We start from the raw sequence: 16,635 nt of genomic DNA, 5'->3' as shown, positions 1-16,635 counted from the left end.
GTAGTTGAAGCCAGCGGCGATAACAATTACCAAACTTGCTAGATCCCCCGCTATATTAAACAGAAAGTACTTATTTTGATACCTGCTACCAATGAAAGCAACTTTGTTTGAAGCATCGTTGTGTAATTTTACGTGTTTATTTTTTGTGAAGGTTCAGTGTATACTCAGACCCAGCGGACCAGTAGAAAACAGATTTACGTGAATTTACCATCTCGGTTATTATCCATTGGCAACGGAAGTGGTATTAGAGAAAGTTGTTGTATTTGACGAGATATAACATCTGGTGAGCCCAAAATTGATCAAACCCAATTGGGAGTGAGACTGTAATAATATCCAATTTCCACAGTGTAGTGGCTGGCGAGGTCTTCAAAGGTAGTCTTCGCTTATGTCTGTGGTATATTTTGTATTTAGTTTACATTATCAAGGTGGCCGCAGGTGACTCACAGTCAAGGTGGCCGCAGGTGACTCACAGTCAAGGTGGCCGCAGGTAACTCACAGTCAAGGTGGCCGCAGGTAACTCACAGTCAAGGTGGCCTGGGTAACTCACAGTCAAGGTGACCGCAGGTAACTCACAGTCAAGGTGGCCGGGTGACTCACAGTCAAGGTGTGCAGGTGGCATGGCAGTGATCAACCGAAACGAACACAATGTTGACCACCATCCATACACGTCCTCGTCACCACAACACCTCCTCGTCCACCTCACAACACTGACTGTAACCCTTGACGTGCTCTTCAAGATGATACATACACACCCTAGGCCGACAACCAACTGCTCCAAATTTAATCAAAATCCATTGCCGATTTGTTGATATATCACCTCCAGAGACAAACAGCCCTGCTCCACAGTCTTTGATCTTTGACCTGAAACTTATAAGACCAATTACCCGAGGAGCCAAGGGTCTCTTTTGGGGACCCAATTAATGGACCATTCTTGCTGTCAAAGGATGGTGCCATTTTACACAGCTGAGGCGACCAACACTGGGAAATTTACAGAGGAATGTATATTAAGTGACCCTATCGAGCGTTTAACGTTATGTCGAATATATTTCCATTGTTATGATTTTAATCACCAAATTTATATAATATTTATGGATTACTTTGAAACCAAAAGCCCAGAGGACATAGTTATTCACAAAACCAATAACAACAGGAAAACTGAAAACATTGTTAAACTTAAAAGGTAACAACATGCTATCATGAGACAGAACCATCACGTGTCCACAAAGATTATAAAGATGGTACAACGAGGTCACCAAGTACAGCTGCAGCAAAGATGCCGAATCCATTCAAGGTCGTTGCCTGCTCCAGAAAACCTTATTTGCATTTCATCGGGCATACTGTACCTGCTACTCGTGAAACAAAACGATCTCCCGCGTAAAACAAGCTGGATAGAGATGAGAACAAGCTCTCTGTTAAGCCATTGTAAAACTAAGCTGGACCGGAAATAAACCTTCTCCAAAGAATTTCTCAAGTAATATCCCTTGATGAAATTAATCAACAGGACTAGTTGGGGAACATGTGGGAACAAACATTTTCCCTTCGCTGTTTGATAACAACAGCAGTTTGCAAAGTGGAAACAAGTCGACACTTGGGAAAGTGTTAATGGAAGCCACAAATGTGATAAGCTCGGTTAACCTTCCTGTCAAAACAATACCGGCTGTTGTGATGTATACAATGTGTTATCCACACTTGGCCAGGAGGAACTTGCCAAGACTACTGTTAGGTATCCCTCCAGTAAACAGTTCTACGGTGATACCTACGATCACACCTAAGGTTAAAAGCCGCCGTACAACAGGAAAAGGCAAGAAAACTAAACATTAGAAAGATGTATAATATACATAGTCTTCTCTTGCATTCCGGGATTTCGTTTTGGCTGAAGAAAATAAAGCAGCATTAATGTGATCCTTCTCACTAGTCTGACCATCTGAATATCTCTCCTCTATTCCTTGCTGGAGTTTGACTGATCAAACCAAGATATGATAGTGAGAAACATAGGCTTTCAACAAGTTCCAGCATTAAGTAATACCCACGGAGAAGCTGATAATTTTTTTTTTTTTGAAGGATTACCCCAGGCACAGGTCATTGACCCACATCGGGACTAAGGGGCGAAAAATTTTATATCATAATTCATAGTAAATTTATAAAGTAAAATAAAATAATAATAATAATAATAATAACAACACTGTAATAATGATAATAAAGAAAAGAAAAATACTAATCAATAGTGACAAATGCTATATGTATAGTATGTTGTGTTGTCAATAGTAAGAGAAACAATTGAGACCCTGCAATTGTGTGTAAATGAGGTGAGAAAGACAGATCAGGAACCTGGGACTTGGTACATATGGCAGCAGGGTCTACCATTAGACAACACATTATGCTTCAATATCTTCCCAGGCGGTAGTACCTCCCTGTTTGGTAGCTGCCTGGAGGCAAAGCGCATAGTCAATGATATTGATGTTATAATTTTTGTGCATTTACTACTCTGCTATGGGTGAGAACAAGCAAACCAATTTACATTTATTCACTAGATAAATACTTCGGTGGTAGAGGGCAAGTGCTTCCCTGCTGCCATACTTCCATGCCTTATCAGGACAAGACGACTTAACCTTTATTTATGGACTAGGCAAATAAAACCTGTGGAGATCTCTGGCGTTGATAGATGCAGACCCATTTAAGGTGTTGGCCGAATCCTTTAATTCACAGGATCATTTAACAGAGGATTGTATTGGTGACAGAAGGTCCTTGGTCATCAGCGCACCTCAAGAAGACGAAGATGATACTGCGGCTGGTTTAAGAGCGGGGTTTTTCAACAGAGTAAGATTTGCTTTAAGACTTACAGATGAAACTGTAGTCTTACCAAATGAAGCTGTAAGTCTTACATCTGATAAGCTGTAAGACTTACATCAACAGATGAAGCTGTAAGACTTACATCAACAGATGACTGTAAGCTTACATCAACAGATGAGGCTGTAAGACTTACATCAACAGGAAGCTGTAAGACACATCATGTAAGCTGTAAGACTTACATCAGATGAAGCTGTAAGACTACATCAACAGATGAAGCTGTAAGACTACATCAGATGAAGCTGTAAGACTTACATCAACAGATGAAGCTGTAAGACTTACATCAAAGATGACTGTATCAACAGATGAGCTGTAAGACTACATCAACAGATGAAGCTGTAAGACACATCAACAGATGAAGCTGTAAGACTTACATCAACAGATGAAGCTGTAGACTTACATTAAGCTAGATCTACATCCATGAAGCTAAGACTTACATCAACAGATGACTGTAAGACTACATCAACAGGGCTGTAAGTCTTACATCAACAGAGACTAACAAGTCTTACATACAGAAAGCTGTAAGACACATCAAGAGGAAGCTGTAAGTCTTACATCAACAGATGAAGCTAGGTTTATCAGAGAAGCTATGTTGCATAACAAGAGCTATAAGACTTATCAACAGATGAAGCTGTAAGATCTTACATCAACAGATGAAGCTGTAAGTCTTACATCAACAGATGAAGCTGTAAGTCTTACATCAACAGAGGCTGTAAGTCTTACATCAACAGAGGAAGCTGTAAGTCTTACATCAACAGATGAAGCTGTAAGTCTTACATCAACAGATGAAGCTGTAAGTCTTACATCAACAGAGGCTGTAAGACTTACATCAACAGGAAGCTGTAAGTCTTACATCAACAGATGAAGCTGTAAGACTTACATCAACAGATGAAGCTGTAAGACTTACATCAACAGATGAAGCTGTAAGACTTACATCAACAGATGAAGCTGTAAGTCTTACATCAACAGATGAAGCTGTAAGACTTACATCAACAGATGAAGCTGTAAGACTTACATCAACAGATGAAGCTGTAAGTCTTACATCAACAGATGAAGCTGTAAGACTTACATCAACAGATGAAGCTGTAAGTCTTACATCAACAGATGAAGCTGTAAGACTTACATCAACAGATGAAGCTGTAGTCTTACATCAACAGAAGCTGTAAGACTTACATCACAGATGAAGCTGTAAGACTTACATCAACAGATGAAGCTGTAAGACTTACATCAACAGATGACTGTAAGTCTTACATCAACAGATGAAGCTGTAAGTCTTACATCAACAGATGAAGTTGTAAGTCTTACATCAACAGATGAAGCTGTAGACTACATCAAATATGACTGCAAAACCTAGATGAAGCTTCAGACTTACATCAACAGATAAGCTGTAAGACACATACAGATGAAGCTAGACTTACATCAACAGATGAAGCTGTAAGACTTATCAACAGATGAAAGCTTAGCAATATAAGACTCTACATCAACAGATGAAGCTGTAAGACTTACATCAACAGATGAAGCTAAGACTTACATCAACAGATGAAGCTGTAAGACTTACATCAACAGATGAAGCTGTAAGTCTTACATCAACAGATGAATGCTGAAGACTTACATCAACAGATGAAGCTGTAAGTCTTATCAACAGTGAAGCTGTAGAACCAACAGATAGCTGTAGACTCACACCAACAGATGAAGCTGTAAGACTTACATCAACAGATGAAGCTGTAAGTCTTACATCAACAGATGAAGCTGTAAGTCTTTCAACAGATGAAGCTGTAAGACTTACATCAACAGATGAAGCTGTAAGTCTTACATCAACAGATGAAGCTGTAAGTCTTACATCAACAGATAGGTAAGTCTTACATAGACAGACTGTAAGACTTACATCAACAGATGAAGCTGTAAGTCTTACACCAACAGATGAAGCTGTAAGACTTACATCAACAGATGAAGCTGTAAGACTTACATCAACAGATGAAGCTGTAAGTCTTACATCAACAGATGAAGCTGTAAGTCTTACATCAACAGATGACTGTAAGACTTACATCAACAGATGAAGCTGTAAGTGTTGGACTTTATATCCTCAGGCTGATCGTTATCCGGGGAAACCTTTTACACCTGTTGTTGCCTGGAAATACTCTCCTCTACAACTCCAGACTGTTGTTAATTGCAGGCATTAAAGACTGACGTTGGGAGCTGTGAATGAAAAATAATGTCCCTTGTTATTGTAGGTCAGTGGTCACCAACCTTTTGTAGGCTTTAGGCCACATTAGCATTGTATATAGTAGAGCCAGGTCTACCTAGTTCAGGAGGTGTACACTAGCACAGGAGGGGGTACACTAGTACAGAGACACTAGTAGGAGGGTGTACACTAGTACAGGGTTACACTAGTACAGGGGGTGTACACTAGTACAGGAGGGTGTACACTAGTACAGGAGGTGTACACTGTACAGGAGGGTGTACACTAGCACAGGAGGGTGTACACTAGTACAGGGTGTGTACACTAGTACAGAGAGGTGTACACTTACAGGGGGGGGTGTACACTAGTACAGGGGTGTACACTAGTGGGAGGTGTGCACACTAGTACAGGGGGTGTACACCAGGAGGTGTACACTAGTACAGGGGTGTACACTAGTACAGGGTATGCACTAGTACAGGAGGGTGTACACTAGTACAGGACGGGGGATACTAGTACAGGAGGGTGACACTAGTACAGGAGGGTGTGCACTAGTACAGAGGTGTACACTAGTACAGGAGGGTGTACACTAGCACAGGAGGGTGTACACTGCAGGGGAAGGGGTGTACACTAGTACAGGGGGGTGTACACTAGTACAGGAGGGTGTACACTAGTCAGGAGGGGTGTGCAGCACAGGATACACGGGGTGTACACTAGGAGAGGGTGCACTAGCACAGGGTGTGTACACTGGGCAGGGGGTACACTGTGGGGTGCTAAGTGCAGGGGTGTACACTGGGAGGGATGTACACTAGTACAGGAGGATGTACACTAGTGCAGGAGGATGTACACTAGTACAGGAGGATGTACACTAGTACAGGAGGGTGTACACTAGTGCAGGAGAGTGTACACTAGTACAGGAGGATGTTCACTAGTACAGGGGGGTGTACACTAGTACAGGAGGGTGTGCACTAGTACAGGAGGGATGTACACTAGTACAGGAGGATGTACACTATTACAGGAGGATGTACACTAGTACAGGAGGATGTACACTAGTGCAGGATGAGTGTACACTAGTAGACTCAGCATGCAGCATGTTATGCTGCATGCTCAAAGCATAAAATAATTAATAAATGCATGTTTTCGGAAAATATGGCATCTCATTTAAAAATATGCTTAAGCCTTTGCTGTAAGCTTATGCACGATAAATTCAATGACCATGCGAATGGAATTGCTGATTCATTAACCTTAAGACTGGGGGACTACTGTCTCACTCGAAGCCGTGAGGCAAAACGTTAAGTATTTCCTAATTAACACAACAATAGCGGTGTAACTATCCCCTACCTTCTGCCTAGCGCACACAGACGTCTCCCCCTCTCCTTGTCTTGTTATGTCACGTCACCTCGCCCTACTGATACCTTCCAGCACACACAAGGTAGGATTCATTCATGTTTTATTTGGTAATCGGTATTAAAAATATAACCAAACACAAAATGCTTACAGCAGGTGGAACTACTGCTGACTGACTTCTCGTTGTTGTTTATAGATTACTGTTATTTATAATAGTTTACCAGGATCCTGGGTATGTTTTTATTACAAATTACATTATTTTAATAATTTGATGATTATTTAAATAGAATCAAATGCATCTGTTATTTATTGGCTCATGAAAGTCACTCTAAGCCATCAGACCTGTAGCACAAGCTGGGAACACCACCATAATGTGTGATAACATATTCTGTGCATACTAGTTTGTGTTTCACCCTACTTATTTATATCCTTGCTTAATAATGCCTTGTAATGCACAAGTAACCCCTTAACCTTCCCCCATCCCTCTAGCCTCAATACACCCTTACTTTCACACACCGACCCCTCACTCTCCATCACTCGTGAATGTTTCTGATTCACGAGTCAAATGCTCACTGGGCTCACACCTCACGGAGAGGGTGGATTGACATGGTGAGTGTACTAGTCAGAAATGTCCCCAACTGTACTGTACATGTGATACATTTAGAGGAGCAAAAGGTATATTGAATATGCATAATAATGACATACTATATGTACCATTTTATATGATTCACATAGGGTATTAAATAAATAATTTAAAATATTGAGTCACCTTTGAGAAAGGGTGTATGACGACGACTCATTGAAACCAAGGAGTACACTCACCAAAAAGGTTCAAAACCTCAGCCTTGGGAAATGACAGAATTTTTGCTTAAACGGGAGTTAATTAGTGTCTCTCACCCGGGTAACTGAGGCACACCAGTGTGACCAAAATCAAATTATTAATGCGGCCAGAAAATTTCACGTGACCAGGGAGGGTGACCATAATATGCAGTGAGTCATTAAATGGTTTACCCAAATAAAGTTGAGGTGATGAGAAAACTGATCCTCTTTCCTTGAGTACTGTACTGTATATTGTAGCCATTGTCTTATAACTGAAGTTTACCGAGTTCATTTAATATGATTTTTCTGTCGTCTATGATTCACTTATGAAGAATTCTCAGAAAATATAGTTAAATCTTTTTCAGGAGCAAATATGTAAATTGGTATTATTTTTTTTATTATTTTTTTAATTATTTATCATTTCACCACTTACTTGCTCTTTGTCCATTCGGGCGGTTGGTCTGTTCTTTGTTACTTTGTTATGAACTTTATTGTCCAGCGTTAGTACAGGAGGAAACCTGCCATTTTTAGTGGGTCACTGGATAACAACCATCTCAAATCTGTTTCGGGCCGAGAATTGAACCCAAGACGGGCAATATGAGAGGTAGTACAGTACGCGCGTTACTGCTGTCATAGTAGTGAATAAATATTATTTCCAATGTGTATTATTAGTTTTTCTTATGTTTATTAGGAAATAAAAAAAACCTAATTTTCCTCCAGTCTCTCCTCCTTAAGACTTGAACTAGTGTGTGCATATATTACAGTTGTGGTTCACATTGTTCCCGGGTGACTATGACCACAGTTTCCTTAATTCCAAACTTTGTTCGAGTTAAAGAAAACTATGAGACCCAGAGCTGTAGGGTTTGAGGATTTGGTGGATCTGAACAGGTTAATGAACTTCAGGAGGAGATCAATGGATTTTAACATTTAGTCATTACTGGATTTTATAATGTATGGTTTATTACATTTTACCACTTCAGATATTACAGTCAGAGGCTAGAAAAGATGTCCAGGAGTTTACATCATAACCGATTTGAAAATTTTAGGAGATTACCAAGTTGTTATTTAGATTTTAAGCCGCACAAAATTGTAGATTCATAGCTTGTAGGACAAAAAAATAAAAGGTAACACGATTTTAGAAAGAGGATTTTATGGAATTTTAGGACGTGATGGAAGGAGAGGAATTAACGGGACTTTAAACTAAGACCATAAATCCCTGTTGCTTTCTTTATGTACCCGATACACAGAACTGTACCCCTCAGTAGTGCCCCTGTAACACGGGGAATACTTTAGTCGTGTAGTGTACACCACCCCTGTATACCTCCCCCCTGCACTAGTGTACAACCCTATTGTACTAGGGTACACCCTCCTGTACCAGTGTACACCCCTCCTGTACTAGTGTACACCCCTCCTGTACGAGTGTACACCCTCCTGTACCAGTGTACACCCCTCCTGTACTAGTGTACACTCCTCCTGTACTAGTGTACACCCTCCTGTACTTGTGTACACCCTCCTGTACCAGTGTACACCCTCCTGTACCAGTGTACACCCTCCTGTACTAGTGTACACCCTCCTGTACTAGTGTACACCCTCCTGTACTAGTGTACACCCCTCCTGTACTAGTGTACACTCTCTCATGCTAGTGTACACCCTCCCAGTACTAGTGTGCACTCATCCTGCACTAGTGTACACCCCTCCTGAACTAGTGTACCCCGTGTACTAGTGTACACCCTCCTGTGCTCGTGTACACCCATTCTGCACTAGTGTACACACCTCCTGAACTAGTGTACCCTCCTGTACAGTGTACACTCTCATGTACTAGTGTACACCCCTCTGTACTAGTGTACACCCTCTTGCACTAGTGTACACCCTCCTGTACAGTGTACACTCATGTACTAGTGTACACCCTCGTGCACTAGTGTACACCCCTCCTGCACTAGTGTACACCCTCCTGTACGAGTAGTCACTCATGTACTAGTGTACACCCTCCTGTACCAGTGTACACCCCTCCTGAACTAGTGTACACCCTCCAGTACGAGTGTATACTCTCATGTACTAGTGTACACTCTCATGTACTAGTGTACACCCTCCTGCACTGGTGTACATCCCTCCTGCACTAGTGTACACCCCTCCTGAACTAGGGTACACCCTCCTGTACTAGTGTATATCCTGTACTAGTGTACATCTTCCTGTACAAGTGTACAACCTCCTGTACTAGTGTACACTCCTCATGTACCAGTGTATACCCCTCCTGTACTAGTGTACACCCTCCTGTACTAGTGTACAACCTCCTGTACTAGTGTACACCCTCCTGTACTAGTGTATATCCTCCTGTACTAGTGTACATCTTCCTGTACAAGTGTACAACCTCCTGTACTAGTGTACACTCCTCATGTACCAGTGTATACCCCTCCTGTACTAGTGTACATCCTCCTGTACTAGTGTACAACCTCCTGTACTAGTGTACACCCTCCTGTACTAGTGTACATCCTCCTGTACTAATGTACGTCTTCCTGTACTAGTGTACACCCTCCTGCTAGTCACTCATACGCCCCCCTGCACTAGTGTACACCCCTCCTGGTCCTGTTGTTACACATGACTCTCAGGTCAACATTATTGGCTCATCGTTCATTTCTCCGCTGTGCTTCATTAAACTAAATTATCCTATTTTTAACTTGTATTTATTTTTTTATTGCAATGTCTTAGATTTTGTAAGTAGTTATAATTTATATTAATTTTTATTTTTGGTCCTTTTTCTTTTGTTATTAGAGATAGATTTTATTTTCATTGATTTAATAGTACCTGATTACTGTGTGTGTGTGTGTGTGTGTGTGTGTGTGTGTGTGTGTGTGTGTGTGTGTGTGTGTGTGTGTGTGTGTGTGTGTGTGTGTGTGTGTGTGTGTGTGTGTGTGTGTGTGTGTGTGTGTGTGTGTGTGTGTGTGTGTGTGTGTGTGTGTTTGCGCGTGCGTGTGAGCGTGAAAGTGCGTGTGTGTGTGTGTGTGTGTGTGTGTGTGTGTGTGTGTGTGTGTGTGCGTGCGTGTTGCGTGCGTGTGTGTGTGTGTGTGTGTGTTTGCGCGTGCGTGTGAGCGTGAAAGTGTGTGTGTGTGTGTGTGTGTGTGTCACAGTTAGGCAGGTGTGTGAACATTTGGCCACAGTGAAGCAGGTGAGTATATATGATTGGCCACAGTGAGGCAAATGTGTTTATAACTTACTATATGTAGCAGGTGTGGAGGTTGTGGCCATGTGTAGCAGATGTGTAGGGCTGTGGCCACATTGTCACCTGTTCTCGCCTCTACAGGTTCTGGCATTCCTGAGATAATCGCTCTACTCAAAGGTGCTGGTTGATGACTTCTCGCTAGCTCTCTGGCCTCCTCCCTCTCCCCACCCACACATACCCCACCCACACCCCTACAATCACACCCACCACACCCACCACACCCACCCCGACTCTCCTCACACCCACACTACTACTGACGCCTGCACACACACTCCTCATATATTTAGTACCACACTATTATAATATGTACTACGATGTACACCCCAGAAGACAAAATATCCTACCATGAACAGATTGTACACGCTGCACTGCTTACAATGTACACACCCCAATCCAAGATTTACACACCCCAGCCCACGATGTACAAATTCCAACACAAGATGTACACACCCTAGTACATGGAGAGTGTAGTGTAGAGCCAGGAAGGCACGCACTTGAGGGGGCCAGAACTAGCTCACATTCGGTAAAAGGTTGATGGCAGGAACCTGGAGCTTGACGTGTGCCTAAGTGTTTACCCCCCAGCCCGGGCGTGAAGGGGGAGGGGAGGGGCCACTTGACTCTCCGTCTTCACCCCACCCCCTCCCCTCCCTCCTCCCTGCCGTCTTCCGCCTACCTAATGCTTGCCGATGGGGCTCGCGAACTGGCGGCAGACGGACTACCTGTGGCATACGGAGACACAAAACTCAGTTGACTCCGCTGCCACCGCCCGTCTCGTTTGGGATGTGTCGTGAAAGCCGGCGGTAGAAGCATTTACTGTTTGTCTCAAAGAAAAGTGTGATAAAAACTTAAGTTTGCTGAGTTAATATAGAAAAACAAGTTTTATGTTCCAAGCAAGGAAAGAGACAGAGGTGAAGAGGGTCGTTACAGGAATGCTGCCGGAGTCCTGCAAGGTGGTTATCCCTCAGTGACTGTCTCAGGAGATGTAGCATCATTGAGGATCTCGATGCTTGCTGCAGCTTACACTAGAGAGGCGGAAAGAGAAATTTTCACCTACATCTTGGGGTCAGTCATTCCAGGACTTGCAGTACTCTGCGCCAGAAATATACAACTAACATTGAGAAATGGAGTAGATGAATTCATTTAATCAGTGAAAAATAAATAAACAAGAGCTGCAGACGACCACCGGCCCTGTTGACACCCTGCTAGTGGGCTCGGCTCCTCCCTGCTGCATGACCACAATTACACGCCTTTGTTTCTCTGGGTTATATTATATCCATCTATCTATCAAGATAAATAGATAGATACATTTTATCCCAAGGTTTGGTATAACACCGAATTAATTATTATTTTTTGTTTAATTGTTTGGTGGCATGAGTTTCTTGTGTGAGTTGTTGACTGCCTCCGAACCCTGACGACCAGACCACACACTGTTAAATGCCATTAATCATTTCGCTCATCAACACTGAATTTTATTTATTTCAGCAAATTTCAGTGTCTTTATTAATAATGTTTGGCTCCTTTGATCACCGTGAGTAACACCAGTGACCTGCAGGAGTTGGTCAAGAGCCATCAGCTGATTCTTGTCACCTTCGCTTCAGGTTCTTTAAATTTTCCTGAATAATTTAATATCAAAACACAATTCATAAATAATAATAAAGTAAGTAGTAGAGGTACTGCTTAATCTATATAAGGAGCGACATTGCCGGCAGAAGCCTGTCAACCGTAAGTCTGACTTAGCTTCCATAATAAGAATTGAAGGGAACGACAAGCGCTGTTGTGTGACCTGTAAAGTTAAGTAGTTATAGCTTGGAGGTGACGAGTGTTTGTACAGGAGTCACTAAGGCTCCCCCAGTCTCATACACCCAGGTGGCCACTCCAGGATGTCTTCTTGTTCTGTGGGTAGCTCGGCACCTCTCCTCCCCTCTCTTCCAACTGCCTTCCCCGCTCCCCTTGCTGCCTCGTCATCTCCCCTTCCCCCTACTGCCTCACCCCTCTCCACTTCCCTAATTTCCTCGCCCCCTCCCCCTACTACCTCACTCCCTCCCAGTTCTCCCTTCTGCCTCGCCCCCTCCCTCGCGCCCCCTACTGCCTCGCCTCCTGCAAGAGTTACACGCAGTACTTACTTGGTGGGATCACTTGTCTCCCTACCAACAGGAACTTGTCATCTCTGGGTGGTGGAGATCGCCAGGCGCAGCTGAGTTTGATCCTGCTGGCTCTGTTGCTCCTTTACTTTTTGTAATTCTTCACCTGTGGAGCGGATCTTAGTGTTTACAGTTTGGCATCAGTCCCTTGCTCCCTTCCCCCCGCCCTCTCTCCCACTAAAACTGACTGGTGATTCCCTCCTTCCTCTTCCTCCTCCCCCGCCCATGTGTCATAGATACTGACGAAGGTATGGTTTCTGTCCACCCCCTACAGGGTCTGGGATCCCCGAGATGAAGACGATCCTCAGGGGCGTCGTGCTGAAGGAATACCTCACCTTTAAGACGCTTATAGCTAAAGTGATAGGTCTCACCGCCACGCTGGGGTCTGGTCTACCCCTGGGCAAAGAGGTAAGTGATAAACGTCTTGCGTGTGTGTGTGTCTTAGTGAAGAAGTTAATTTAGAACTCAAAGTTGGCGCGATACTGGTTTTGGAGTCTGTCTGCCTGTCTGAAAAACAAGTTTATAGTGTCTATGGACCGCCTAAAAGTCTGTCACTCGTGTCATGCCATCTGTATATCCCTGAATTTAAACTGTGTTGAGATGAAGTTCTGTGTATAAATCTTCCCAACACACACACACACACACACACTATTGTTACTATACTGAAATTTCCCCCATCTTTATTATATATCATATTTGTATCACTTATGTTAGTTTATATTATTTGTCAATCAAGTGACCCATTCCCCAATTATGTTTCTATATTTTTAGTCTTTTGGCTGCCATGTTCTTTCAGTAAACCGTTAATTATTATTATTATTATTATTATTATTATTATTAGTAGTAGTAGTAGTAGTAGTAGTAGTAATTATTATTTTTATTACAGAGCCGTTTCTTAACAGTATCGTATCAGCTTTGACTTCCTCAGGGGTTCCTTGTGAGGACATGACTGTATAATAAGATGTGTGTGTGTGTGTGTGTGTGTGTGTGTGTGTGTGTGTGTGTGTGTGTGTGTGTGTGTGTGTGTCCTGCTTCCTGTTATTGAATACAAGTTGTTTGTGTATTTCTTGCTTCTTTTCGTTTGTTTATTTTTCTAACTGTTCGTCCTCCTCTTTTCAACTTCATCCCTATACTTATTTTCGTATTTCGTTTTGTCGTTTTCTTCTACCTCCTCCTTCATGTACAGTTCTTCCTACTCCATGTACAGTACTCTTACATTCCCACTCCATCCTACTTCTCTTCCACGTACTCTCACTCGCCTCCTCTTTCAGGGACCGTTCGTGCACATAGCGAGTATCGTGGCCACTCTGCTGTCCAAGGCCGTGACGTCCTTCAAGGGGATTTACGAGAACGAGTCCCGCAACTCAGAGATGTTAGCGGCGGCGTGTGCTGTGGGCGTTGCCTGCTCCTTCGCCGCGCCTATTGGTGGTGAGTACAATAATGAGCTTGGCTGATTGGCGGCCGTCTCCAGTAGTCTGATAGGTCACTCTAAACAATCGTTAGTGACTTGTAGGGGCAGTTTGTGGCTGGAAGAGTTGTTGTTGGTGTGTACAACTTTCTGGGGTAGTTGAGGGTTTGTAAGAGCAGTTGCATGGCTGTACGTCGCCTGTAGATGTAGTTGGAAGGGTGTTAGTGATACGGAATGTTTTTAATCAAAGGGTTCTTGGTAGGGACTTTTATATAAGTTAGTTAAATGAGCCAGAGATTATTGTCTATATGTTGATAACTGTAAACTAAACCGTCCAGTCATTGTTGCTGCAGAAGGGAGGGAGGGAGGGAGCTGCTGTAAAGTAGACGCGTCAGGGAAGAGTGACACAATAACACTTTACTCTGCTTTTGTTGCAGGGATGAACTTTTACTGAGCAATGTAAACGTTGGTGAATTTAACCCAGTATGTTTACGAGGTTCCATGATGTTCGTGTTTACAGCCCCTTGAGGAAATTACACCTACTTGTAAACACAGCATCATGGACGTTCTTGGCTCTTAAAAAAAAAATTCTTTACTTGTACTGTAGGCCAAAGCGGACGCATGGAAGAACACTCGTATATGTACAAGTAAATGTAGTAAAGATTATGTTTTAGTTGTGTGTTGTGTAACTTCCTCAAGGGGACTTAATAAATACTACATATAGTACAGTAGCACCATTAGTACCCTCGCTTAGTGCCTGAATTAACTTACTAATTCTAATTACTCATATTATCCGAGTTTACCGGCATAGTAATATTCGTAATCAGTATTGTATGTTTGGCAGGTGGGAGGTATGCAAGTATCAGGTGTGCAGGTGGCATGTGATGCTGTTTAGCTGCACGATATCATTAGGCAGCAAGACCTTCAAGTTGGTACTGCTTGTGTTGCGACCATCAGTGTGAGGGGCTGGTACTTCACTCCATGATAATACTGGACAAAATACAGGACTGCTGAATGTACACTACCTAAATTATAAGAAAAATACATTAATATTGATGTTCTTCGGGGGATTCTGGGCACAACACAAGTTTGTAATTCCTCATAATTTTTTTAATTTTTTTTATCCACGCGATTTAGAGTTTTGGCAGAAGCGAGAGTTGCACGTCTTGTGGTGTTTATTACTGACCCTGAACAAGAATGTTGCTCGTTGTTGTGGTAGTTGCCAAGTTTGTTCACAGAGGGGAGGGGGCACTTATGAGCTTCGTCAGGAAGTTTTCCTCAGCCGAGTCCAGTCCAAATCCTCCACACACACATGTTATTGTTAATCGTTTTGCCTATCTACCTTATTTATCTAATGGCAATTCACTATACGTAGTCGAACTGAGGGTAGGAGACTAATGGCTTGTGTAGGATCCCTCTACTGTTCTTGATCGTAGACTGGTCCACAGATCTACAACCCTCTGTGAGAAGAAGTACAGTATTTCCTTCTGCTCGATCTGCTTGATAACTTGTCGAGTTTGAAGTTGTGTCCTCTCGTGTTGGTGGTGCGGAACATCACTAAAAAAATGGCTCGGGTTCACGTTTTCCAGTCGTTTTTAGACAGTGAATGTCTCAATGAGATCTGCCCTAGTGTGTCTTGTCTGAAGGGTTGGTAGTTCTAAGTATCCTAAATATCTCAGTCTACGACTCTACTGGAATAATCGAGATGTCATAGTTCCGGAATCATCTTTTCTAGGGATGTTAGGTTTTTCTGGAGGTAAGGTTTCCATGCCTGTAAGCAGTAATCCAGACTGGGATGTACTTGAGGTTTATAAACTTGAAGGAGCATTTTCCTGTCTTTGTATTCGAAGGTTCGCTTTATAATTCCCAAACCTCGGCTTGTTTTCCTCACTGCTGCTCTCACTTGTTGTGCCGCCCTCAGTGAATGATCTCTCACACCGCCAAGCTCTTTCTCCTTATCAACAGTATCGAGGAAAGTGTTATTAACAGAATAGTTGTGATTAGAGTTGTTGTATCCTACGTGCAGTCTTGCATTTTGTAATGTTAAAGAACATTTGCCAGTGTTGAGACCATTGGAACTCCTCATGCAGGTCTTTCTGCATTGTTACCTCATCGTCTTGACTTGCTTACCTTCACAAATATCTTTGTTTCCTCCACAAACTTAACAATATGGATCAACATATTTTCGGCTATGTTGTTTCTGTAGATCACAAACGGGGTGGATCCAGGGATAGACCCTTAAAGTACTCCACTGAGAACTTTCCATTCAGAATGTACCTCATTTATACCATGTGCTTGGGTCGAGAAGCTACAGTATATTCGTGCATGTGGGACTTTGCCAAACGCCTTAAAAAAACTCCTTGTACAACACACCCACTGGTAAGCCGGGTGACCGGATAAAACCCCAACGGACCAAACCCCAGTCTCATATCTAAAATATAAAATATAACACTTTTGTTTCGGTTAGGTTAGGCTTTTTCATGGATTCGGTAAGCCGTGGTCGACATAGTCTCTTGCCATTTCAAGGAAATTGACTAAGCTTGTCAGGCAGGATTTTCTTTCCATGAAACCGTGTTGTGATGCATTGATAAGACTGTGCTCGGTCAGGTGTTGGATGATAACGTCCCTCACAATTTTATCAACAAGTTTACCAATATGGGATGGTAGACTGATCAGCCTG

General features: G+C 42.7%; 1 protein-coding gene across 5 annotated transcripts in view; it reads left to right on the top strand.

Annotated features, from left to right (window-relative positions):
- The window catches only part of LOC121869191 (chloride channel protein 2-like), a 136,901-nt gene that overhangs the window by 49,505 nt on the left and 70,761 nt on the right, over positions 1 to 16,635 (top strand). For all 5 annotated transcript variants that reach the window (XM_042370423.1, XM_042370422.1, XM_042370425.1 and 2 more), the window contains exons 5-6: positions 12,822 to 12,955; positions 13,819 to 13,975. In XM_042370423.1, coding sequence (XP_042226357.1) covers positions 12,822 to 12,955; positions 13,819 to 13,975 — 291 coding nt within the window. The remainder of the gene's footprint in view (positions 1 to 12,821; positions 12,956 to 13,818; positions 13,976 to 16,635) is intronic.

Source organism: Homarus americanus, unplaced genomic scaffold, assembly GCF_018991925.1.
Source record: "Homarus americanus isolate GMGI-L3 unplaced genomic scaffold, GMGI_Hamer_2.0 scaffold25467, whole genome shotgun sequence".
Lineage (NCBI taxonomy): Eukaryota > Metazoa > Arthropoda > Malacostraca > Decapoda > Nephropidae > Homarus > Homarus americanus.
The sequence above is the reverse complement of the archived record's forward strand: the minus strand, read 5'-3'. Positions and strand labels throughout refer to the sequence as shown.